The 26,644-nt window shown below is 45.1% G+C and overlaps 2 protein-coding genes and 1 pseudogene across 3 annotated transcripts in view; 1 reads left to right on the top strand and 2 right to left on the bottom strand.

Moving 5' to 3' along the window:
• CAPN5 (calpain 5) overlaps positions 1-26,209 on the top strand; it is a 75,782-nt gene extending 49,573 nt beyond the window's left edge. For both annotated transcript variants that reach the window (XM_035115499.2, XM_060273922.1), the window contains exons 4-13: positions 6,434-6,642; positions 8,270-8,462; positions 9,503-9,696; positions 11,191-11,268; positions 13,777-13,972; positions 18,182-18,304; positions 19,856-20,052; positions 21,888-22,009; positions 22,137-22,273; positions 23,902-26,209. In XM_035115499.2, the coding sequence (XP_034971390.2) occupies positions 6,434-6,642; positions 8,270-8,462; positions 9,503-9,696; positions 11,191-11,268; positions 13,777-13,972; positions 18,182-18,304; positions 19,856-20,052; positions 21,888-22,009; positions 22,137-22,273; positions 23,902-24,084 (1,632 nt within the window). In that variant the 3' untranslated portion in view covers positions 24,085-26,209. The remainder of the gene's footprint in view (positions 1-6,433; positions 6,643-8,269; positions 8,463-9,502; positions 9,697-11,190; positions 11,269-13,776; positions 13,973-18,181; positions 18,305-19,855; positions 20,053-21,887; positions 22,010-22,136; positions 22,274-23,901) is intronic.
• OMP (olfactory marker protein) lies at positions 1,889-2,524 on the bottom strand. The gene has a single exon (XM_035115500.2). The coding sequence runs from the start codon at positions 2,397-2,399 to the stop codon at positions 1,920-1,922; it is 480 nt and encodes a 159-aa protein (XP_034971391.2). The 5' UTR covers positions 2,400-2,524; the 3' UTR covers positions 1,889-1,919.
• On the bottom strand, positions 16,728-16,840 carry LOC118085809 (U6 spliceosomal RNA; annotated as a pseudogene).
• Positions 26,210-26,644: the final 435 nt, after the last annotated feature.

The following is a 26,644-nucleotide window of genomic DNA, read 5'->3' as shown; positions in this document are numbered from 1 at the left end:
CAAAGTGCAAGTAGATAAATAGGAACCGCTACAGCGGGAAGGTAAACAGTGTTTCCGTGCGCTGCTCCCTCGGCCTATAGAGCGAGATGAGAGCCGCAACCCCAGAGTCGGACACGACCAGACCTGATGGTCAGGGGCCCCTTTACCTTTACCTGGACAGGACGTCTTTCAGGGATTAGCACCAGCCTCGAGTGAATCTCCTCCCTTCCCGCTCTACAATATACTAAGAAAACCTATCGTCGTTGTAGATGCGGTTGTTTTTCAACCGTAGCACAATTCCAGTGTCGTTTTTAAATGCAAAGGCAACACTCCGATATTCTGAAACGAACAAGACACAGTGAAAAGAGGATCTCACCCTTATAATAGAAAGAGATCACGAGCTGGAAATTGCGTTCCAAATAATATATCTATATCTATATTTTATTACAATATTTTTTTTACACAAAAAGGTTATTCTGAAGGAAGCTTTGAGAATACAAGCTGCTACATTGCAGGTGGGTGCATCAAATTGCAATGCAATAGCAAGGAAGTGCAATTGCCATAGATTGCGTGGCAAGAACGGGCTGTTGTGTCATTTCAGGCAGGACTGTGTGTCTGAACCAGAGAACCACCTTCTGATGTTGCACAGAAGTGAGCAAAGCCAGCTCCGCGGCGCTTTTCCTTTCCAATTATTTCCCAAACGGGCTAATTGTTTCTCAAGCAAGCAAACGATGGCCGGCTGAAGACTGAGGAACTTTTCAAGGCACCCGAAACCCACAGGTTCACAAACGCCATTACTTATAAAGCGCTCTGGAAGTTCACAGAGACACTGGCAGCCGCCGAGAAATTGAAAGCAGCAGCTGAGCCGCAGAAAGCTGTAGTTCTAGGAGGGCTCACACTCTGCAAAGGAAGGTGCTGAACTAATGGCCTGGCTCCCAAAAGCCACAGCATCTAGAAAAGGAAAATATATAGATCCAGGTGCACATATTGCAGTTGCTCACAGCGTCACATCTCGCGGCACCACAAGGCGGCCAAGGACGTGGTGCTACGGAAGCCCATTTAGGACAGCTTTTGCACACACACAAAAAGCAAGGGGGAAGTTTTAAGCTCCTCCCCATCGCCTTGGAAGACTCCACCGCTAGGGGCTTTGCAAACAAATAAACAAGAAAATGCACGGCATAAAATTTGCACGTGCTAAATTTATACAGATAGATGTTACGGGGCAGATTAACATGGTGCGTGGCTGGTGCCTTCACCAGCACATAAGAACATAATAATAGCCTGCTGGATCAGGCCCGTGGCCCATCTAGTCCAGCATCCTGTTCTCACAGTGGCCAACCAGAGGCATGTGGGAAACCGGCAAGCAGGACTTGAGAGCACAAGAGCAGAGCAACTCTCTCCTGCTGAGATTCCTGCATTGCACGGGGTTGGTCTAGATGACCCTTGGGTCCCTTTCCGACTCTTAAGATTCTGTGATTCTCTCGTCCTGAGGTTTTTAATCAACTGGCATTTGGGGCATTGCTGCCTCCAACTGTGGAAGCAGAGCATAGGGATCTTAGCTAGCAGCCCTTGATAGCAGCCCTCTTCCCCCTCTGTGCGTCTGTCCGTCCCAAAGCTTCAAAACAGAAAACACTTCTCTTCCCCCACCCCCCCCGGCAGGAAACTTTGCCACCTAAGCTGCGCCGCTCGCCGCTACGGAACGTGGCGTTGAAAGCGCGGGTGTGCCAGCCTGGCCTTCCAAGTTAGAGAAGCAAAAAACTAAAATCAAAGGAAATAAGCAGCCTTCCCAAATTGAGGCAGGCACCTGTGACAAGCAGGAGGAAGTCAACGGCACGGTCTCAACAGTGCAATTTTGTTTTAGAAAACGAGAAAGGAGCCACAGAGTCAGCAGCAGCAGCGGGGAGAAAACAGGAGAAGTCAAGCAGGTTGAGAGGGCAAACTCAGACTTCGAACACGACAGAGCACTTGAGCTGGGCCGGTTCGAGGCCGTCTGTGTACGCCAGGAGGAAATACATTACTTTCCGGATCCTGGCCAGCTCCACCAGCCTCTCCCCAAACTCCAGAGCATCCGCCTCGTTCCAATCGACCTCCTGGGCGCCAGCTTTCTTCCAGAAGACCCCCACTGGCTCCAGGAGCTGCCTCCGCATGAGGTGGGTGAGGTCGGGCGTCCAATGCTGGGAGGTGCCGATGACGGTGACCTTGCCGGGCTTCTCCAGCACCACGTTCCAGCGCAGGAAGCGGAGGCCTTGCTGGCGCGAGAAGTCCAGCCGGTAGACAAACTCGTTGGCTTGCAGGAGCTTCTCCCCGTCCTGCGGCTTCTCGTTCCTCTGCTGGAGGCTCTCGACCCGGAGCCGCATGCACCGGGTCAGCTCGGCGTCCTGCACCAATTGGAGCTCCAGCTCGGCCGCCTCTGAAGCCATCGAGACCCTCGATTTGCCCGCAATGCCCTCTCCTCCCTTTCCTTCAGCCGTGTTCTGCAGCACTGCCTCTCTCTCTCTCCAGCTGTCCGAGATGTAGGAAGAAAAATATGACACTGTTTGCAAACTCTTCCTTCTCTCTCTCTCTCTCTCTCTCTCTCTCTCTCTCTCTCTCTCTCTCTCTCTCTCTCTCTCTTTTGCCGGCCCTCCCCTGTCCCAGCGGTGCTAGGCAACCTGCTCCGGTGACGCGAAGCACCCTCGGGGGCTTTCCTCCGTGTGCCCTCACTTCATTTGCAGGCGAGGGACGGATCCCGAGGCTGTGCGATAAATCTATAGGGGACGCGGCCTCTGATGTCAGCTTCCCTGGCAACACGCCTGGCGACCGTTCCCAAACAAGGCACATGGCATTCTTGGTCGGGTTTAAATGAGGTCTCCTCTGTGCTTCGGATGGGGCCTGCCTCTTGGGGTGGGGGGCAGGGGCGAGGGGCATATGCTGGCAATTCAGGAGGGGGAAGGAGGCTTCCTCTCTCCTCACCCCGTATGGCACCGAAGCATGTAAAGAAGGCTAAGATCATGCTAGAAACATCCCCATATTCTCCCCCCCTGCCTGCCGTTCATAATAATAATAATAATAATAATAATAATAATAATAATAATAATAATAATAATGTTGTTTAGTCGTTTAGTCGTGTCCGACTCTTCGTGACCCCATGGACCATAGCACACCAGGCACTCCTGTCTTCCACTGCCTCCCGCAGTTTGGTCAAACTCATGTTTGTAGCTTCGAGAACACTGTCCAACCATCTCGTCCTCTGTTGTCCCCTTCTCCTAGTGCCCTCCATCTTTCCCAACATCAGGGTCTTTTCCAAGGATTCTTCTCTTCTCATGAGGTGGCCAAAGTATTGGAGCCTCAGCTTCACGATCTGTCCTTCCAGTGAGCACTCAGGGCTGATTTCCTTCAGACTGGAGAGGTTTGATCTTCTTGCAGTCCATGGGACTCTCAAGAGTCTCCTCCAGCACCATAATTCAAAAGCATCAATTCTTCGGCGATCAGCCTTCTTTATGGTCCAGCTCTCACTTCCATACATCACTACTGGGAAAACCATAGCTTTAACTAGACGGACCTTTGTAGGCAAGGTGATGTCTCTGCTTTTTAAGATGCTGTCTAATAATAATAATCAGCCAAATACTTCTTAGAAACAGATATACTTACCCCCCTCCTTTTATTTCTGACATTCGGAGGTGAATATCCATGCTTCTGTAGCACCATCAGCACACAAGAGGAAGGCATTGTTACGAGTCAGCAAACCCCAAGATTTGCAGGAACATGGAAACACAAATCTTTAGGGAAAACAGTGAAAGCTCAGTGTGCTCAATGTCTACAGAATACCTGCTGACCGGTAGTAGGGATGGAATGGAGTACGCTGAGAAGCAGCACTCGTTTTATTGCGGTTCTCCATTTTTTAAAAAGATGTTTCCTAAGAATTGTGTCCTTTTGCCAGGCAAGCCTCCAAATGGTGCTTTCTGGAGCCACCTGCAGGCAGAAAGTAAGCACAGCATGTGAAAGAAACACTGGAGACCAATAGACAGGATTTGCTCGAAGGCTGATGGGCAAGGAAGAACGCTCCCTTAAATATTGTGCATCGGGGGAAAGATAAAGTCCCTATCGGAGAAACAAAATCAAAAAATTCCTTCCAGCAGCACCTTAGAGACCAACTAAGTTTGTCATTGGTATGAGCTTTCGTGTGCATGCACACTTCTTCGCTCATACCAATGACAAACTTAGTTGGTCTCTAAGGCGCTGCTGGAAGGATTTTTTTTAATTTTGTTTCGACTACATCAGACCAACATGGCTACCTACCTGTCCCTACCAGAGAGGAATGGCAGATCAAATTGATGGATTACACCGAAGTGACTAAAATGACCGGAAGAATCGGAAATCAGGAAGACCAACATTTTAATAAGGAATGGGGGATTTTTAAAATATAATTTATCTTTAAAAAAAACCCATTGTAAGCAGTTAAAATCGTTAGTAGGATTGGAATAACACTTCTAGTTTAATGGTGAATTTTGGACACAATGGAGGGGTAAAAGATTTGGATTATTATAAAAGATGCAGGAGGAAATGATTAACAACAGGACCCACAAAGAGGAGGAGAGAAGTCCAGGAGATTCCTTGGAATCTTGTTTCTATGTTGTATGTTGGATGTTGTTGTTGTTGTTGTTTAGTCGTTTAGTCGTGTCCGTCTCTTCATGACCCCATGGACCAGAGCACACCAGGCACTCCTGTCTTCCACTGCCTCCCGCAGTTTGGTCAGACTCATGTTGGTAGCTTCGAGAAAACCACTTCCGCATCCCAAAAAATCCCTTCTGCATTCTCGCGATGGGGCTGGGAACCGTTTTGGCAGTTGGAAGAGGGAGAGTGTGGTGACGAAGAGGGAAGAAGAAGGTTGTGGGGCCAGGATAGTGGTGGTTTAGGTTAGGCTTAGGATAACTCGAAGTTAAAGTCTGACAGAGTTAATGTATAACTGTAACTAAGGTTGTAAAAACAAATTAAAAAATAATAATCCTTCCAGTAGCACCTTAGAGACCAACTAAGTTTGTCATAGGTATGAGCTTTCGTATGCATGCACACTTCTTCAGATAGCATGCACACGAAAGCTCGTACCTATGACAAACTTAGTTGGTCTCTAAGGTGCTACTGGAAGGATTATTATTTTTTATTTTGTTTTGACTGCTTGTAAACTTATACATCGTTAAGAAAAGAAAAGAAAAACGTATGTTCTCAAGAAAATAAAATTCATCTTCTTTTTGGTGCCAAAGAGTATCGTCTTGGTTATTCCAGCAGCGTATTAAAACTCACCGAGGTGGAGACTCAGAAAAGGGCAAAACTTACCTAAGGAAAAGGGGATAGTTTGTTTCCTAGAGTCACACTGGAAGGGCAGTATGGTGAAAACCTAGAGTGCCACAGGTTTGCCAGGGTGATATGGCAGACTGATACAGGGGGGATCTGAGTTGAGGGAGTCCCTGTTCTGTAGGCAAGAGGTTGTTCATTCAATTAACCCTGAGTATTTGTGAGATCAGGCCACGAAAGCTGGAATTAGACACTCTTTACTGAGAAGCCCAGAATTGAGGGATTTATTTTAAGGCGTATGCAATTGAGTGGAGATTGCTTTACCCCTGTACCCTTTCGTCTCATAATCGATAGGCAACGTCGGCGAGGGGGTTCGTTTCATTAGTCACACTGCCTCTCGACCTAACCTACCTCGCAGGGCTGTTGTTGCGGGGGATTAAGTGAGAAGGAGGAAGAACCATGTGTGCCACCTCAAGCTCTTCAGAGAAGAAGGCGGAATGCAAATGCAATAAATAAATAACTTACCCCACCCCACTCTAGTGGTGTAATGCACTTTAATTCTAAAAAAAAAAATGCTGGCAAACTCAGCATTTTTGTCAGGGATTTTAGGACAAGGCCTGCCAAAGAAAACAAAGAACTTATTCATGTATGCTACAACAGCGGCAAGAGTCTTGCTAGCACAAGGATGGAAGAATGAGGAAGTCCCAACGAAAGAACAATGGCAAGAAAAATTGATGAGCTATGCGGAACTATGCGGCACAATTAACATAGAAACTACGTGAGGAGGACAATCGTGACTTTAAGGAAGAATGGGAGCTTTTTACAAATTACTCAAAAAGACAACCAAATGATTTGGGCTCCTTGGCAGGTTTTGAATAAACACCCACAATTTATTAGTAGAACATTTGATAGATAATGTAATGATATGTGCAATTTATTAACATGCAGAAAACATTATGTATAAACAAATCAGAGAAGGGAGCTGAGGGAAGGCCTGAGAGGGAGGGAAAGGGTGGGAGGGGAGGAAAAAAGGGGGGGTTAGAATTGATTATGTATTGGCAATTTGTATTGTTTAACCTTTTTTTTTTTTGCTTAATAAATATTCATTAAAAAAATGCTGGCAAACTCTGCCTGACGGCGTAGGTATGTGCGTAACGTGGCTCTTTACTTCTCCCCAATGCAGGTCATCCCAGACTGGAAGGAGCAAGAGTGGTCTGCTGAGAAGCCAGAGAACTATGCCGGAATCTTCCATTTCCAGTTCTGGCGGTTTGGCGACTGGATAGATGTGGTGATTGACGACCGCCTGCCCACGCTCCACAACCAGCTCATCTACTGCCACTCCAACTCCAAGAACGAGCTGTGGTGCGCGTTGGTGGAAAAGGCCTACGCCAAGTGAGTGAGGCAGCGTGGCCTAGTGGTTAGACTAGCTGGGCTACGACCTGGGAGACCAGGGTTGAAATTCCCACTCGCCCATCGCAGAGCTTTCCGGCTAGGGAAATGACTCCTACCTGAATCCGGGGGGGGGGGGACTGCTGCCAGTCAGTGTAGGCAGCACTGAGTTAGATGGACCAGAGGTGTGACTTGGCATCTACCTGCCCTGGATACACCGTTGACAAAAATTTAAAAGATGCGCACTCACATTTCCCTCTTGTTAACAAAGTCACTTCAATGACACGAAGAGAGCCCAGAGAGAAAACAAATCCTGATGACTGAGTAAACTGAACAAATGAATGTATAATTTGAGGAAAACCAAACAGAGGTTTTTGTCTTTCGTGGTTCAGGCCTTGTACATAGCCAGGAAGACATTTAGTCAGACGTACAGAGGAAAATCTCCCTCAAAGCGATGCAGCCAATCCAAACGCTGCTCTGCTTGGTTTCTAAGCATCACCATCGCCTCCCTCTTGGTTTCCTCGGAATAGAATTAACCCTTAAGTTATGTGCAGAACGATCTCTGCTGCTGAACTTGCGGCGCCTCTTCTAAGCATTTGCATGCACCAGCTGTGTTTGCTATTAGAGGGCGTGATATGTGGCATAGTGGTCTAAACCACTGAGCCCCTTGGGCTTGCTGATCAGAAGGTCGGTGGTTCGAATCCTGGTGACGGAGTGAGCTCCCGTTGCTCTGTCCCAGCTCCTGCCAACCCAGCAGTTCGAAAGCCCGCCAGTCCAAGTAGATAAATAGGCACCGCTGCAGTGGAAAGGTAAACGGCGTTTCCGTGCGCTCTAACTTCTGTCACGGTGTCCCGTTGCACCAGAAGCGGTTTAGTCCTGCTGGCCACGTGACCCGGAAACCTTGTCTGTGGACAAACGCCGGCTCCCTCGGCCTGAAAGCGAGATGAGAGCCGCAACCCTAGAGTCGCCTTTGACTGGACTTAACCACCCAGGTGGGCGGCACTGTGGGTTAATCCACAGAGTCTAGGGCTTGCCGATCAGAAGGTTGGCAGTTCGAATCCCCGCGACGGGGTGAGCTCCCGTTGCTCGGTCCCTGCTCCTGCCAACCTAGCAGTTTGAAAGCACGTCAAGTGCATGTAGATAAATAGGTACTGCTCCGGCGGGAAGGTAAACGCCGTTTCCGTGCGCTGCTCTGGTTCGCCAGAAGCGGCTTAGTCATGCTGGCCATGTGACCCGGAAGCTGTACGCCGGCTCCCTTGGGCAGTAAAGCGAGATGAGCGCCGCAACCCCAGAGTCATCCGGGACTGGACCTAATGGTCAGGACTCCCTTTACCTAACCGTCCAGGGATCCTTTACCTTTTACCTTTATGTGGCATTATGTTTCTATTCCGAGGAAACCAAGAGGGAGGCGATGGTGATGCTTAGAAACCAAGCAGAGCAGCGTTTGGATTGGCTGCATCGCTTTGAGGGAGATTTTCCTCTGTACGTCTGACTAAATGTCTTCCTGGCTATGTACAAGGCCTGAACCACAAAAGACAAAAACCTTTATGTGGCATAGCCTTGAGCTTACACCACAAACATCATATTTGTTGCGCCCCGTCTTCTTATGCTCCTCTTCCCCAATGCGTAGACTCTCGGGATGCTACGAGGCCCTAGACGGAGGCAACACGGCTGACGCTTTGGTGGACTTCACCGGAGGTGTCTCGGAACCCATCGACCTGCTGGAAGGCGGCTATGCGAACGACGAAGCCAAACGCAATGTCCTCTTTGAGCGGGTGTTGAAGGTCTACAACCGGGGAGGTCTCATCAGCTGTTCCATAAAAGTAAGGAGCTGGCAGGTCTTCTTGGCGTAAGCGCGGGAGGGTGGGCCTCATTGTCTCCTGACTCTTAAGCGGTTCCCAAGAATCTGGCGCAAGATGTAAGCGTTGCTTAACCTATTAGGATTGGTGTCCACGGAACCACGGAATTGTAGAGTTGGGTGGGACCACGGCGGTCATCTAGTCCAACCCCCTGCAATGCAGGGATATTCCACCCAACTTGGGACTCGAATCCGCAACCCTGAGATTAAGATTCTCCTGCTCTATCAACTGAGCTAGGATGCTGTGGGATAGCCAGCCTCATATAAGCAATATGCTTCAGTTTAATTGATGCACAAAGGGGTTAATACCATAGAGTAAGCTGTCCTGCCAGGCTTAGCTAGGTCATTCCTCCTCACCTTGGGCGGAAGGTAATTATTCCCCATCAGTCTGCCTGAGAAGCTCAATGTGTGAGGTCTGAGGTGCTTGCTCCAAGCTCAGACCGCATGGCTCTAACAAGCCCCTCTTCCTATACTAATAATTTAGGAACTTTCAACACTGTAACTAAGCCAAGTTTTACTATCTGTGCAACAGTTTCTGACTGATGTATGTAAAAGCACATGAATCTGACTTTTGGAGAGTGTGTAAGTACTGTAAACCATTCTTAACTTACCGAATGTGTGATCTTTTTCTATGCTGGGGGAAGAGGGAAACTTTGGAAGGAACTCACAAGGGCATATTTTAAAGGTCTAACAGCCTATATTTCCATGCTTTACTTTGCTGCATTTTGTGATTTTTAAATCTCTGCTGGCATCCTCTCACCAAAGAGCACTTGCCCCAAACCTGGATCTTGGCATCCAGGGAATTCATCTTTTATATGTTTATTTTTTCCCTTCGCCACCAACATCTGCTTGATCTGTGCTGGATTCCAGGCTGTGACTAATTGAAAAGCAAGATCTGTTTAGCTGTTAATGCCACGAGCCCTCCATCCCTTTGCCAGCGTCCCTTGGGTGGATGTTTCTAAGCGCTCTGTTTAATTCTTGTGCTTCCTTTGTCCCCTCGGCAAGGCCACCTCGGCTGCCGACATGGAAGCCCGGCTGGACTGCGGCCTGGTCAAAGGCCATGCCTACGCCGTCACGGACGTGAGGAGAGTCCGCCTGGGCCACGGCCTCCTGTCCTACTTCAAGTCCGAAAAGCTCGATATGATCAGGCTGAGGAACCCCTGGGGGGAGAAAGAGTGGAACGGCCCCTGGAGTGACACGTGAGTATGTCGGGGGGGGGGAGGCCACTGGAAACGGGGGCCGCCTTGTCTAAGCTCGGAAAATTAGAATATCGTCGAAAAGTGCATTTATTTCAGTAATGCAACTTCTTATTTATTATTTTCCTTTTAATTTTTACAAATGCTTTCTTTTGGAAACTCCACAGTAATAAAACAAATAGTTACAATACTACAAAAAGAAACATCGCTATTACATTCCATTAATTACATTCCATTTACAACTGACCCGCCTAACGACAAATAATTACAATTTTCAACAAACAAGGGCTTGAAATATCTTGCTTTGCATGCCATGCATCTATCTCATATATTGGTTTCACCTTTTAAGTTGCGTTACTGAAATAAATGCGCTTTTCGATGATATTCTAATTTTCCGAGTTTCACCTGTATATATTTAATTGCAACATTCCGTGTATAAGACGACCCCCAATTTAAAATTTTAAAATGGGGGGGGGGATATAGTCTGATACACGGAAAGATACAGTAATATGTATGGAAAAAACAACCCATAACTATTTACTTACTTACTTACTTACATTTGTATATTGCCCTTCATCCGAAGATCTCAGGGCAGTTCACTGCATAAATACACCAAATTAAAAGGCCGAATACATAATAAAAACCAAACCAAACTCCATACCCCCCCCCAAAAAAAACATATAAAAGGACAACGAATGTTAATCAGCCACAGGCCTGGTCGACAAGGAAGATTTTTGCCTGGCGCCTAAAAATATGTCATGTAACTATATTAATATGATTTTTGCGTTTCCTATTATTATTATTATTATTATTATTATTATTATATTTATACCCCGCCCATCTGGCTGGGTTTCCCCCGCCACTCTGGGCGGCTTCCAACAAAATACTAAAATACAGAAATCCATCAAACATTAAAAGCTTCCCTAAACAGGGCTGCCTTGAGATGCCTTCTAAAGGTCTGGTAATTGTTGTTCTCTTTGACCTCTAGTGGGAGGGCATTCCACAGGGTGGGTGCCACTACCGAGAAGGCCCTCTGCCTGGTTCCCTGTAACTTGACTTCTCGTAGCGAGGGAACCGCCAGAAGGCCCTCGGCTCTGGACCTCAGTGTCTGGGTAGAACGATGGGGGTGGAGACGCTCCTTCAGGTATACTGGACCGAGGCCGTTTAGGGCTTTAAAGGTCAGCACCAACACTTTGAATTGTGCTCGGAAACGTACTGGGAGCCAATGTAGTCTTGGTAGTGGCACCCGCCCTGTGGAACGCCCTCCCACCAGATGTCAAAAAGAAAAACAACTACCAGACTTTTAGAGGACATCTGAAGGCAGCCCTGTTTAGGGAAGCTTTTAATCTGTGATATTTGATATATTTTAATGTTTGTTGGAAGCCGCCCAGAGTGGCAGGGGAAACCCAGCCAGATGGGCGGGGTATACATAATAAATTATTATTATTATTATTATTATTATTATTATTATTATTATTATTATTATCTTTCTCGCAGCTCAGAGGAATGGCAGAAAGTCAGCAACAGCGAGAGAGAGAAACTGGGAATGACTGTCCAAGACGATGGGGAATTTTGGTGAGTTAACGTTGTGCGTATGAAGCAAAAACGGAGAATTCTTTATCTCTCCCTCCGTAGCCCAGGACAACTCTCAGAGTTTTTCCTCAGTACAAAAGTTTTTTACGGGGGTGCTGGGTTTTGAGCTGGGATTGGCGCAGAAACGGGCAGTGGAAATGGTTAAGGGGCTGGCACAACGCCCCTCTGGCTTTTTAGTTAAAAAGTCGGGGCTTTTTTTGTTTAGGTAGGGAGAAAGGATGATTAAAGGGAGATGTGATGGAACTGTACAAAATGATGTACATTGCTGAGAAAGTGGATAGAGGGAGGTTTCCCTCTCTCACAAAAAAGGACAGCACGGAGTAGTGGTTAGAGTGCTGGTCACAGTGGCCAACCAGATGCCTATAAAAAGCCCACCTGAGCTCAGGAGTGCTCTGTGATTTCCAGCAATGCGCACAGTGGCACCTTGGTTCTCAAACTTAATCCAAAAACCAAAGCGTTCCAAAACCAAAACCAGAAGTGTTTCTATTAAATATAATACCAGAAGATATTAAAACAACAAAAAGAATATAGCTAATAGTCATACCTGCCAAGTTGCTGTCGGAGAAATAAGGGACCGGGCCGGAAGTAGCAGACCGGAAGTAGCGCTGCCGCCATTTTGGAACTGGCCGGAGCAGCATCAAAAGTCACTTCTGAGCATGCTCCGCCCAGTTCCAAAATGGCCGCCGCACCAGAATAAACCGGGGAAAAACAAAAAAAAACCCGTTTTTTTCAGCTAGGAACAGCTGGAAAAACGGGGATTTTCCGGGGAATGCGGGAGACTTGGCAGCTATGCTAATAGTTGCAGCAAGAGTTCTGGTCGCTAGAAATTGGGAAAATAAAAGTCTACCCAGTATAACGGATTGGCAAACTTTGATGCTAGAATATTTACAGTTAGCAAAAACTACGGGAAGAATAAGAGGACAAATGAAACAAAAAAACATATAAGGAATGGAAGACATTCAAAGAGTATTTAATGAGGAATTGTATATCGGGAATCCTAATGGCAGATTTAAGCTGAACGTGGTATAAATATAAAGAAATAAAATATGTGAAAATAATTAAATAGTAAGTAGAAAATTATAACTGTGTGATAAAATAATGTAAGTATACAGACTACAGAGAGAATAATTGGAAGTTAGTAAAAAAAAATGTGGATTGTTCTACTTTTGTTCTTTTTTCTTTCTTTTTCTTCTACATTTTTCTTTTTTCTATATATCTTGTGAAAGGTGTGAATATTGAATATTGTAAGTTTGTTGTACTTGTTGTATTTTAAACTATTAAAAACAATAAAGAATTTATCATTAAAAAAAGAAAGTAATGCAAAACGGATCAATCCATTTCAGGCTTTTAAAAACAACCCCTAAAACAGCAATTTAACATGAACTTTACTATCTACGAAACCATTGATCCATAAAATGAAAACAATAATCAATGTACTGTACTACAAAATAAATAAGACAGTATTGTAGATGATAAAAATTAAAATTCAATATTTTTCATACCTGCACTGATGATAGTCATTGCTTGGATGGGGCGGGGGGCTTTTGTCCATTTCTGCAGTCACACAATCAATCAATCAGTAGCTGAACTGGGTTCCACACAGTCTCAAAAACAAATTAAATGAAAAAGCCTCAAAAACAAAAACACAAAATAAATAGCAAAAACAAAAACGCCAAACTTAATCCGTTCCGAAAGTCCTTTTGACTTCCAAAATGTTCAAAAACCAAGGCCCTGCATCGGACGTTTGGCTTCCGAAAAATGTTTGGAAACCGGAACACTTACTTCCAGGTTTTCGGTGTTTGGGAACCAAGGTGTTTGGGAACCAAGGTACCATTGTATACAGAAGCCTTGCTGCCTCCAGCTATGGAAGCAGAGCAGAGCCATCATGGCTTGTAGCCATCAATAGCCACTTCGCAGGTCACAGAATCATGGAATTGTAGAGTTAGAGGGGACTACAAGGGTCATCTAGTCCAACCCCCTGCAATGCAGGAATCTTTTGCCCATCCTGGGGCTCGAAGCCACGACCTTGAGATGAAGAGTCTTGTGCTATAGCAGTGGTCCTCGGATAGCGTTTCTGGGTCAGATTCAGCTAGCTGAAGTATCTTAAAGGTGGCACCACACCAAAAGAAAGGGATACAAGGCCTATTTAACCTGGCCAGGCTTTGAGTCGAGATTCGAACTCTTGATTGATTGATTGATTGATTGAATTTATATACCACCCTATACCTGGGGGTCTCAGGCCGGTTCACTGAATGAAATGAAGATATAAAACCACAAACTACCTAATGAAAATAAAAACAACAATCCAATAGCCCCCCCCCTCAAAAAAGCACCCACATTTTTAAAGGGCATAGGATGTCAATCAAATCAACCAAAGGCCTGGTTTAAAAGGAGAAGATGATCTCAGGGTCCAGGTAGGTTCATATGGGAAGAGGCGGTGCTTGAGGTATTGCAGTCCTGAGTTGAGATTTGAACTCTTCCCCGCCGCAGGATGATGTTTGAAGACTTCTGCAGGTACTTCACCGACATCATCAAGTGCCGCCTCATCAACACCTCGTACCTGAGCATCCATAAGACCTGGGAGGAGGTGGTCTTGCGGGGGGCCTGGACGAAGCACGAAGACCCCTTGAAGAACCGCTGCGGGGGCTGTGTCAACAACAGAGACACCTTCCTGCAGAACCCACAGGTGAGGCAGCAGGGAGTGGCAGGTGAGAGGGGGAGCAAGGGGGCAGTGTACGTACCTCATACCTACCCTCATACCTACGGGACCGCCTCTCCTGGTATGCCCCGCAGAGGACCTTAAGGTCCACAAACAACAATACTCTGGAGATCCCAAGCCATAAGGTGGCTAGATTGGCCTCTACTAGGGCCAGGGCCTTTTCAGTATTGGCCCCAACTTGGTGGGACGCTCTTTCACAGAAGACCAGGGCCCTGCGGGATTTGTCATCTTTCCGCAGGGCCTGCAAGACAGAGCTGTTCCGCCTGGCCTTTGGGTTGGACTTAGTCTGACCCCTGTGTTTTCCTCCCTCATGGCTTGGATTTATGGACTACTTAAAATCAGGCTGCATTTTAAATTTTAAGACTGTATTTTAATCTGTATTTTAATTAATTGCTTTTTATGTTTTATTGTAATTTTATTGGTGTGAGCCGCCCTGAGCCCGGTTTTGACTGGGGATGGCGGGGTATAAATAAATTATTATTATTATTATTATTATTATTATTATTATTATTATTAGTCTCTGGCATCTGCTGTCTGCTTCTGGACTCGAAAACCTAGGGAAGCTAATGTGGAGAGAGATTTGCCAATTGTGTTTTTGAGCTAAATCTGATCATATAGTCTGCATTGTATAATTCTGAGTGCATGGCTTAGTCACCCCACCCCCCATTGCTCTCTTTGCCTCTCTGTGTGGCAAAGTGCAATGTAACAGTAAGACAGCTTGCTATCAAGGCTAAGAGCTGACCTTGTCTGGAACACAGAATGAGAGGCAGAGAGGTTTATCAGCGGATGTACTGCCAGCCTGATGCTGGAAGCTGCTATCCTTGACGCATAGTCTTACTCAAGGCTGAGTGAGGATGCTACCGGGGCAGCATGAGCCAGCATGTGTTTATGCACAGGACCGGATACGGATCTGTCTTATATGTACTTGTGACCCCCTTGCGTGCGCACATTTACAGAGGAGGGGGAAAGGAGCCCAAGAAGTGTATAAGAAGCTTTGCAAATTTGTGTTTCTTTACTCTTGTCGTGAAACATGGATCACTGAGAGTCCCTTAAATTTAAGGATTATTAAATTCTTTCTCTGAATTCAACCCCCGGTGTCATTATTGACTGTCTCTGTCCTGTCTGGGCGCAACTTAAGGAGAGGGAAAGGAGCCCAAGAAGTGTATAAGAAGCTTTGCAATTTGTGTTTCTTTACTCTTGTCGTGGAGCTGACCACCAAGAGTCTCTTATTAATAAGAAATTAAATTCTTTCTCTGAATTCAACCCCCGGTGTCATTATTGACTGTCTTTGTCCTGCCTGGGCGCAACTTAAAGGACCCTTAGTAGCTGATAAGGCTACACTGGCAGTGAGCAGGTTGCAAAGGGCAAAGAAGGCGGCAGCTTTCTCCGCAGCTCACGCAGATGTAGAAATGGTTCCCATACTCTGTGCAGCAGGCATAGGACCTCCAGGATGTATGGGGGCCCAAAGCCCCATCCGTAGTACAGTGGTACCTTGATTTAAGACCATAATCCGTTCCGGAAGTCCGGTCTTAATACAAAGCGGACTTAAAACAAGGCGTGCTTTCCCATTAGAAAGTAATTGAAAATGGATTCATCCGTTCTAGACAACACCCCCTAAAACAGCAATTTAACACGAATTTAAACAACAGCTCAACAGCTGGAAGCCTTTGATTAGCAGCGAGGGACTCAATTAACAAACGAAACAGACTCAGTAGGAACCAGATGATGATGATGGGCCCGACTTATATATTAAAAAATGACTCAACCCGGAGCACTCATTTCCGGGTTGCAATTGGACTTAGTCCAAAACGGACTTATAAAAGACTGGAATTTAGTCAAGGTACCGCTGTATAATGTTTAAAGCAGGCTTCCTTAAATTCGGCCAGCCAAATGTTTTGGGACTCCAACTGCCATCATCCCTAACTAATAGGACCAGTGGTCAGGGATGATGGGAATTGTAGTCTCAAAACATCTGGAGGGCCGAGTTTGAGGAAGCCTGGTTTAAAACAACATCATACTACTTTAAATAGTCACGGCTTCCCCCAAAGAATCATGGGAAGTGTAGTTTGTTAAGGGTCCTGAGAGATAGTCTTCAACTAGTTATAATTCTAGTTGCTGTTTTTTTAAAAAATATTTTTTTATTTTCAGAAGCAGGCAGACATTAAACATTCATAATAACCCACGAGTAAAAAGAAAAGGGGTGGGGAATGGGAAAGGCTTTTGAAGACCGATATGATTTACCTGTCAAAGAGAACATTATGAAAATGTTCTACAGGTGGTATATGACACCTTCAAAGCTCACTAAAATTTATAAGTCAAAATCCAATCTCTGCTGCAAGTGCAAGGAGGTGTATGTCTGGTGGGGCTGTGAAAAAGTTTTTTAAAAAAATTCTGGGGATGTATCCATGAGGAGTTAAAAAAATATTCAAAATTTCTATAGGAAAAAAACCAGAGTCATATTTATTGGTCTTAATCGGAAAGGATATTCCACAAGATAAAGAAAGATTATTTTTGTATGCAACAGCAGCAGCAGCCAAGTTTAAACTTGCAAAGAATTGAAAAGGAAACACCATATGCACAAAAGAGGATTGAATTTGCAAACTATCTGAGTTCATGGAAATGGCAAAATTAACAGCAGCCATAAGGTATCAGACTAATCAGGAATTAAGGACAGAATGGAAATGTTTTGAAGTGTATCTGACTTAAACACTGGTCTAAGGATAACATGTTGGTATGTATAGATTAAGCTTGTAACTATCATTGCGCAGGGGCCATGCTAATCTTCTCTGTATCGTTCCAATTTTAGTATATGTGCTGCCGATAGTTAAAAAGTATGATCTTTAATGTGATTAAAATGATGTAGAATTTGCTAATTAAATAATCTCTAAGGGACCAAAGGGAGGGAAACCCGAGGAGGTCCCTAAAGACAATGTAAAGGGTTTAAGGAACAAGTAATTAGAATGTGTTTTTATTTATTTTTTGTGTATTTTTTTTTTCTGGTTTCATGTTTTTGTGTGTTTCTCTTGCTTGTTTTCTTTTTCTTTTTGTCTTATGTTGAAAAATTTTAATAAAAATATTTAAAAAAAAAAAAAAGCTTGTAGAGGAAAATCTGGAAAATTTTCTAACCATATTAAGAACATTAAGGATGAGATATATAAGATGCAATGTAAATAAGAACTCTAAGACTAAAAGATGACGAGTAGTGGGAGAGGGAAGTCACATGGGTGTGTTATTATGTAGTATTTTATATTTTTATTTTATTCTATAATTCTAGTTGTTTTAACCTGCTGATCACCCATTCTTGTCTCTCTGCTGTAATTCTGGCTTGCTTTTATATTTATTGTATCTTGCTTTTATTATTTTGTATTTTAGCTATTTTTAAACCGCTGGTCTATGGCCATAATAAACTGATTGATTGATTAAAGGGTGCTGAGAGTAGTTTGGAAATCCCCTATTCCCCTCACAGAGCTACAGTTCCCAAAGTCCCCTTGGAAGGGCGGATGGGCTGTGAAACTACCCTAGAAATCGCAAATCTGGGAGAGAAACGGGAGTCTTCTAACAGCTCTCAGCTTATTAGAAAGTACAGCGCAGGCATAGGCAAACTCGGCCCTCCAGATGTTTTGGGACTACAATTCCCATCATCCCTGACCACTGGTCCTGTTAGCTAGGAATGATGGGAGTTGAAGTCCCAAAACATCTGGTGGCCGGGGTTTGCCTATGCTTGGTACAGGGACTGAGAGACTGGGCCAGCTTAAGCAAGGAACATGAGAACATAGGAAGTTGCCTTGTACAGAATCAGACCATTGGCTCATCTAGCTCAGTGTTACCCACACAGGCTGGCAGCAGCTCTCTCCAGGGTTTTCAGGAAGGAGATCTATGCCAGCCATGCCTGGAGATGCCAGGGATTGAACTTGGGACCCTCTGCATGCCAAGCAACTGCTCTGCCACTGAGCTACAACCCTTTTCCGGAGCGCAGGCTGGGTAGAGACGGGAAAACGGCCTGAAACCTCCGTCGAACTGGGAATTCCCTGATTTGTAGCTCAGCCTCTTAGCCAAGAGGGTGCACCAGAGAACGCTGGGCGCTAGAGCCCCTGGCTTGGAGGTTGCCAACCAAGTGCTCCCCCCCCCCAAAATTAAACCCTTCTCATTTTCCATTGCTTTTCTCTTCCTGCCCAGTACATTTTTGACGTGAAGAAAACGGAAGACGAAGTTCTCATTTGCATCCAACAGAAGCCCAAAAAGACCAGTCGGAAGGAGGGCAAGGGAGAGAATTTGGCTATCGGATTTGACATCTATAAGGTCAGGAGTGTGTGTTTGTGTGAAACCGCTGGCCTGTTTCTGATTCTTGCTTCTCACCGTTAGAGACGCGTAGAGGGATTGCTTTCTGTTCTGCTCCATGTCCGTTGCCTGCAACGCTGTTTCTACTCTCCTGCGGTTCCGCTGCAGAAACTGCCTCGTTATTCTTACTGTCCTCTGCGGCGACTTTACGTAGCTAACGTAAGTTGCGCCAGTTCCGCTGTCGTTACGCTATTTCGCTCCATTTGTTTCAGCGCAGAGCAACCGCCATGCAAATGTGGCTACTGGATTTGGAAACGTAATCGAATAGGTGTGGTTTGCTGACCGAAAGCAACAGCGGCAGCAAATTCCAATTGTATTGGCTGAATTGATACCTGTTCCTCACACAAGTTGAAAAGTCAAAACACCAGCCATTTCTACTCCTGTGTCTGTTTCTATAGGAATTCTTTAACTCCCTTACTCACAATATATTTTGGACTCTGAAGAAATGATTCAGAACCTTCAACGCCTTCCTGACTTTGGCTTTTAAAAGCTTTTCATCGCCACCCCCTCCCCAGGCATTCAGAACCATTGCTGCCTCCAATTGTGGAGGTAGAGCCTAGTGGTTGTAGCTAGTAGCCATCGTGGTTGCAGCTAGTAGCCATGAATTTGCCTGGTCCTCTTTTTTTCCTTTTCCTTCGAAATTTACACACACACACACACACACACACACACACAACATCAAAAAAGAAAAGCAAAAGATGAGCTTATCTTACATTGGTATTCTTAGACTGAAATAATTGTTACGGTGTGCGTAATAAAAGAAATCTAAGATCACTACCGGTATACAAATATAAATAGGTAAATCTAAGAACATTACAAAGAATAAACGACAAAGGCTAGGGGGAGAGAGAAAAGGAAGGGAAAAAGAAAAAGAAAAACAATCAGCAAAACCGAAAAACGATTAAAAAATAAAAATTTCTATCAATCGACAGTAAGCAGTGTTCAATACAGTATATTCAAATTTGTTGATTTGTTGACTTCCGTCTACTCTTTGCAGTTTCAATTCAACCACAGTATTACTGTTTTTAATCTATGTTTAATTATTTGTCCCCATCTTCGGGTATGAAAAATGTGGAATTAGTTGAATATGACCATTGTATTGTAAAAAATTAATACAATATTATATGGCCAAAAAAATAATTATTTTTCTATCTGTGAAATGAATCTAGACAAGGCATCCCCAAACTCGGCCCTCCAGATATTTTGGGACTACAATTCCCATCATCTCTGACCACTGGTCCTGTTAGCTAGGGGTGACTCGGAGGGCCGAGTTTGGGGATGCCTGATCTAGATAAAGCCAAGTGTAATTATTGGAACCAAATTTTGTCAAATAATTTTAATAACATTCCCATTCTTCTTTAACCTTATCTACTGATTGGTAGACAAGGTCCTCTTTTAAAGCCACCTGGGTTGCCTTCTGTGGCAGTGAGTTCCATAGTTTAAATCTCCCTTCTTCTTCTCCTCCTCCTCCTCCTCCTTCTCCTCCTCTTTTCTGTGCTTTCTTCTGCCCAGGTGGAGCTGAACCGGACTTACCGGATGCACACCCTGCAGCCCAAGGTAGCCAGTTCCATCTATATCAATTCCCGCATCGTCTTCCTGAGGACAGACCTGAAGGAAGGGCGCTACGTCATCATCCCCACCACCTTCGAGGCCGGCCACGTGGGCGAGTTCCTCCTCAGGGTGTTCACAGATGTGCCTTCCGATTGCCAGTAAGCTGCTCTCCGCGGAGCGGAGGCTTCCTGCAGGCCTCTTGATCCCGGCTGGGACCATATTTGCACCTGGCTGCCTGCACCCCAGCGCTTAGTGGGACTCTGATAATAGAGGATGCTTGGAGGTCAGGGGCAAAGTCACTGATGTATCTCAGGTGTCTTCCCCCCCTCCCTTTCCTCTTTCCAGGGAACCAAGGTGGATTTGATTTAAATCAAATCGATTTAAATCACGATTTACCGTATTTTTCGCTCCATAAGATGCACCTAGTTTTTAGAGGAGGAAAACAAGGGGGATTTTTTTTTCTAGTGAGAGCTGCGGAGAGTGTGTAAGTGGCTCTCCTTTTGCTTGATTTACAGTGAGCTAGGAGGAGGGGCAGAAGGGGCTGCCATCTGTCCCTCCTCTTGCCTCGTTGTGAAGCAAGCAGACCTTGAGGACAGCCTCAGGAAGGAAGGAAGGAAGGAAGGAAGGAAGGAAGGAAGGAAGGAAGGAAGGAAGGAAGGAAGGAAGGGGTGAGAGAGAAAGAAAGAGAGACAAGGAAGGAAGGGGTGAAAGAGAGGGAGGGAGGGGGAAGGAAGGAAGGAAGGAAGGAAGGAAGGCGTGAGAGAGAGAGAGAGAGAGAGAGAGAGAGAGAGAGAGAGAGAGAGAGAGAGAGAGAGAGAGAGAAGGAAGGAAGGACGGAAGGGGTGAAAGAGAGAGATGAAGAGGGAGGGAGGGAAGGAGGGAGGGAGAGAGAAGGGAGAAGGAAGGAAGGAAGGAAGGAAGGGGTAAGAAAGAGAGAGAGAGAGAGAGAGGAAGGGGGGGAGGAAGTACCTACCAAGCCTGCTCTTGCGAGAAGCAGCAGCGGGATTAGCGCCCTGAAAGGAGCTGATCCCACCAACGGCTCTCGCAGGGGCAACCACGGCTACCTCCCGCTCTTGCGAGTAGTGGCAGTGGGATCAGTGCCCCGAAAGGAGCCCTTTTGGGGTGCTGATCCCGCCACCGCCACTCGCAGGGGCAACCACCACTACCAAGCTCCCAATGGCGGCTACCAAGCCTACTCTTGCGAGCGGGCCTTCGCTCCATAAGACACACAGACATTTTCCCTTCCTTTTTAGGAGAGAAAAAGTGTGTCTTATGGAGTGAAAAATACGCTAAATCACTAGCCAAAAGAAAATTTAAAAAATCCTTCCAGTAGCACCTTAGAGACCAACTAAGTTTGTCATAGGTATGAGCTTTTGTGTGCATGCACACTTCTTCAGATACTAGTCAGTAAGACTTGATTTAAATCATTTTATTTATTTTTTTACAGAAAGACCCATTTTTTTCTGGTATAATCTTAATATTTACAACCAGATGAAGGTTTCGTTTTTGGAATAATTAATTTTCAGAGTAGTTTTTACGGTTATATCAAATATTGCTGATTTGGTTATACTATTAGAAACACAAAGACAGGTAATTATGGAGTTGCTGTTTCTATTTGGACAACTTTTCTGCTGTACTTGATTGGAAGGAGAAAAATGACCATTTCTTCAATAACAATTTAAACAATTTATTTAACTAAAACAATAACATTATAGCCTATGTATCCATGTTTGTTAACTGATGTAGTTAGACGATTTTTTCAAACAAACAAACAAACAAACAACAACTTAGACTGAGTTTTAGCACACATGAAAAACTTAAAACAAACCCTTATTTCCTGATGAATAGCCTTTGGACTATAATGTAACTTAGATAGAAAACTATCTTTAGAAAGATTTTTCCTCCAGAAGCATTGTATTTTAAAAATCCAATTTAAATTTTAAAAAATCCGATTTTTATTGATTTTTTTCATTTATATTTATCCACCCTACAGGGAGCTGACCCTGGACGAGCCGCCGCACACCTGTTGGAGCGGGATGTGTGGCTACCCGCAGATGGTGTCGCAAGTCCACGTCGTCTCGGCTTCCGGGCTGAAGAACCAGGATTCGCAAGAAGGTGCAGGGCCTTGATCCCACCCCCATTTCCAACCCCACCCACGCGACATGCCCGAAATCTGCAGGGGGAGGAGAGGGTTTCAGCCTGTCTCGGGGTTTCAGCAACCCTTGTTGTCGTTTTAATTCAGGCGTGGACCCCTATGTGATCATTAAATGTGAAGGCGACAAGATCCGTTCGCCGGTGGTGAAAAGTACCGTGACGCCAGAGTTTGATGTGAAAGGCCTGTTCTACCGCAAGAAGCCAGGGCAGCCCATTGTCATTCAGGTGAGGCTTCCTTTATCAAAGAATCATAGTATACTACAGGGTTTGGAGGGACCCTGAGGGTCATCCAGTCCAGCCCCCTGCAATGCAGGAATCTCAGCTAAAGCATCCAGGACAGATCATCATCCAGCCTCTGCTTAGAAACCTCCAAGGAGTTCACCACCTCCCAAAGAATTATGTTCCACTGCCAAACAGCTCCTACCGTCAGAAAGTTTTTCTGTACGTTTTGTCAGAATCTCCTTCCTTTTAGTTTAGGTTGACTGGTTCAGATTCCTACCTTCCAGAGCAGCGGAAAGCAAACTTGTTCCTCCATGGGCCAGCCCTTTTGATATTTAGAAATGGGTGTCATATTTAAAGCTGCAAGCCCACGGATGGCATAAAAGCAGGCATGGCATAAAAGCCGCAATTAGGAACATATCTAAACAACGGTCTGAATTGGAATGGGGGTTGGTCGAAGATTACTTCAAAAAAAAAGATATAAAAACGGAACTGATGATTTGCTTAAATTAAGGGGTCATGGGGAAATAGATAGAAATAAGGGGTCATGGGGAAATAGATAGAAAAGATAAGATAAATAGGAATAATTTTGATTGGAGACGCAATATTCAAAGATAGCAACGCAAACTAATGAGAATATGTCAGTTAAGTGATGTGGATGGATTGGGAAGTCTTTTTTCTTTGTTTGTTATCAAATTTTATTATATTATTTGTTTGCATGATGTACTTGTTCTTATATTGTATTTTAATAATTTAAATAAAGACTATTTTAAAATTAAAAAAAAGCAGGCATGAAAAACACACTTCTCCTAGCCCAGGCATGTCAAACCTGTGGCCCTCCAGATGTTTTGGACTACAATTCCCATCTTCCCCAACCACTGGTCCTGCTAGCTAGGGATCATGGGAGTTGTAGGCCAAAACATCTGGAGGGTTGCAGGTTTGACATGCCTGTCCTAGCCTGTCCTTTCTTCACAGTTCCACCCTGGATCATTGTTGCATTAGCGTGAATATAATAATAATAATAATTTATTATTTATACCCCGCCCATCTGGCTGGGTTTCCCCAGCCACTCTGGGCGGCTTACAACAGAAAAATGAAATAAAACTATTAAACATTAAAAGCCTCCCTAAACAGGGCTGCCTTCAGATGTCTTCTAAAAATCTGGTAGCTGTTTTTCTCTTTGACATCTGATGGGAGGGCGTTCCACAGGGCAGGCGCCACCACCGACAAGGCCCTCTGCCTGGTTCCCTATAACTTGGCTTCTCGCAATGAGGGAACCACCAGAAGGCCCTCGATGCTGGACCTCAGTGTCCGGGCAGAACGATGGGGGTGGAGACGCTCCTTCAGGTATACTGGACCGAGGCCATTTAGGGCTTTCAAGGTCAGCACCAACACCAACACCAGACAGATGGGCAGGGTACAAATTATAAATTATTATTATTATTATTATTATTATTATTATTATTATTATTATTATTATCTCTTCAATCATGAGGACTAGATGCTTAGGTTTTAGGTTTTGGTTGGTCGAGGTCTGCTAGGTCCACTGTGGATGCGATTGGATGCACGCAGCCCTGGTCTGTGGGCACGTTCTTTCTCCGATTGTCCACCAACTTCTGCTTCTCTCCCTCCAGGTCTGGGACCATAACCTCATCAGCGACACATTTCTGGGCCAGGTGAGCCTTGCAGGTGACCCCAACAACCTCCTGTCGATGCACATCCTCCACCTGGAGGACAAAGGCAGCAAACGCGTCAACGAGCTTCCGGGGACCCTCAAGGTGCAGTTGCTCACCAGCAGCGTCCTGACTAACATCTAAAAGAAGGACGGTTCCCTTCGTGCCACCTGTACATTCGATCTTGCAATATGCAGTATATACATTTATCTATATCTGTACCTGCATCATGTACTGTGCATGCGTTCACTTTTAAAAGGGGACCAGCTCTCTCGCGTTAGGTTTTGATTTGATTTTTATACAACGGTGCCTTTTCAAGAAGTGGGGGGGGGGAAGTGTTTTCAAATACAAGTCCCGGGCATAATTCTACTGCCAGCGATGGGCCTCTGGGCAGTATAAAGAAGTCCCACTCGGGGCTGTATGTTTACACAGAGAAATCTGTCTCACATGCGCACATGCGTGGCTGGGGGTGGGCTTTGTACCCAGCCTGAAAAAAAACCACCACATATTGCCAACCTGGCCAAAGGGCTCATTTCCTAACTCACATATCCCCAAGGGTGCTATTCCCCAAAGGTGGGAAAAGGCAGGGAGGAGACGAGGCCTCGCTTGCAGGATGCTCAGGAAGAAACACCAGGAATTTGTTGCTTAGGTGCTCTCCACATGCACAAGTTGGCTCAGGCAAATTCTCATTTTCTTCCTTAAGAGATCAAGGTTCTAGACCTCATGGGTGCAAACGTGTGAGCGAAGCCAACTGAAATCTCAGAAGGCCATATTTCCAGTAGCAGAACGGTGGAGCTTTTAGTAGCTCGTGCCCCCCCCCGCGGCCCCGTTGACTAGCAAAAAACCCAGAATGCAATTGCACAAAATGAGAGGTGAATATTTACCCAGTTTCTGTGATTGCCAGAGGTTGCAGAATTGGTTCAGGATTTCAGCTGCCTGGCTACATAAGCATCACCATTTCCTTGAAAATACTGAGCTAAAAAGGGGAAGGTGAGTGGATGGGGCGAAGTTTTCCTTCCTCTCTTTTAACACAAAAACTTGGGGACATTCGATGAAGATGGATGTCGGGAGATTCAGGCCAGGCAAAAGAAAGTATTTCACACAGCGCATAGCTGGAACGATGTAAGTCGCTACTACAAGGTGTGGAGACACCCAGCGACTCGGGTAGCCTTTGCACATGACTTCTAACAAACACCGAACTTCCATTACCATTTGCAGTTAACATAGCAAGCGATGGTATGGCTCAGTGGTTAGAGCATCTCCTCTGCATGCGGAAGGTCTCGGGCTCAGTTCCCAGGCAGGGCTGAGAAATACCCCTGTCTGAAGCCTTGGAGAGCAACTGCCAAGTCAGCGTTGACAATACTGATCTAGATAGACCTTCCCGTGTTCCTATGCACACTTGGTCTTGCATACTGCAACCCTATGGAACGTGCCTGCTGTTGTTTATAGACGGCACTGTACACGCAGCAAAACCAGGGCAGTAGAGGGATCACATCTGTCATGTATTTCCCATATAAGAGACACTCCCTGCTTGTTGAAAACTAGCCTAATGAGCAGGGGAGGTGGCTATCTCCTTGATGTTCTGCGTGCTAGTTTTCTATATGCAAGGAAAGTTTGATTTTTGAAAGGTGATTGTTTTGGAGAGCATTAGCAAAATGTGTTTCCGGATTGAAATGGGAGGGGATTCCATTTGGAGAGTTCAACCACAGATTTAATTCCAACTTGTGCATTTCAGGGTGGTGTGCCTGTGTGTGTGTGTGATGGGAATATTGCCCGTAAGAAATAAGCCATAACATCAATAGGGCTTTCAATTTAATCCGTTTATTGGGACCAAAAATACCTTCAGATGTTTACTTTGGGGTTTGCTTGTTTTTAAATAAAAAGAATGGCTCAATGTTTATTATTCTAGCCAAAACTTCGTTCACTGTTTCCGCCCATTGTTTAGGGACATAAGAGTTGGGCTTTTGGTCCTTGGAAGTAAAACTGAGATTGTTTTCAGAGAGGGGAATGACAATCAGGATCGGGCGTGTGATCCATAGGTGATAGGTGATGTTTCTGATTTAAGGTCTGCTGGTTCCAACAGTTGTTTTTTGTACCTTTATGAAGTCTTATCACTCGCACTTTATCCAATAAATGCCCCGTGATGTGTATGAATGCAAACTGAGGAAATATATTATTGAGAAGTCGCAATTTTAGAAAATGTTGAAATTGACTGCCTGTATGAGATTTGCAATTAAAAGCCAAAAAATGGCTGAGTCTTATCAATAAATTACTTGACTTTGGGTTTTCTTTTTTTCTTTCTTCCCCTCCACACTTTTCAAACCAGGTCTCTTCTCTCCATAGTTTTCAGTTTATTGATAAATTGTAATTCAGCAACTTCTCATTCAAGTCTGTTCCTGAAATTCTTTTGTAATAAGACAGCTGCAGTACTGAATGTCCTGGGAGATTGCAGTATTCTCCTAATGGCTTCCCTGTCTTGTGATTCCTGGTGTCAGATTTGTTTCCATTTATCCTTTGGTGTGGCGCTGTGGGTTAAACCACTGAGCCTAGGGCTTGCTGATCAGAAGGTCGGCGGTTCGAATCCCTGCAATGGGGTGAGCTCCTGTTACTCGGTCCCAGCTCCTGCCAACCTAGCAGTTCGAAAGCACATTAAAGTGCAAGTAGATAAATAGGGACCGCTCCGGCGGGAAGGTAAACGGCATTT

Source organism: Zootoca vivipara, chromosome 4 (genome assembly GCF_963506605.1).
Source record: "Zootoca vivipara chromosome 4, rZooViv1.1, whole genome shotgun sequence".
NCBI lineage: Eukaryota > Metazoa > Chordata > Lepidosauria > Squamata > Lacertidae > Zootoca > Zootoca vivipara.
The sequence above is the reverse complement of the archived record's forward strand: the minus strand, read 5'-3'. Positions and strand labels throughout refer to the sequence as shown.

Coding starts and splice junctions, on each gene's coding strand:
- OMP (XM_035115500.2), bottom strand. CDS start 2,399: ATGGCTTCAGAGGCGGCCGAGCTGGAGCTCCAATTGGTGCAGGACGCC.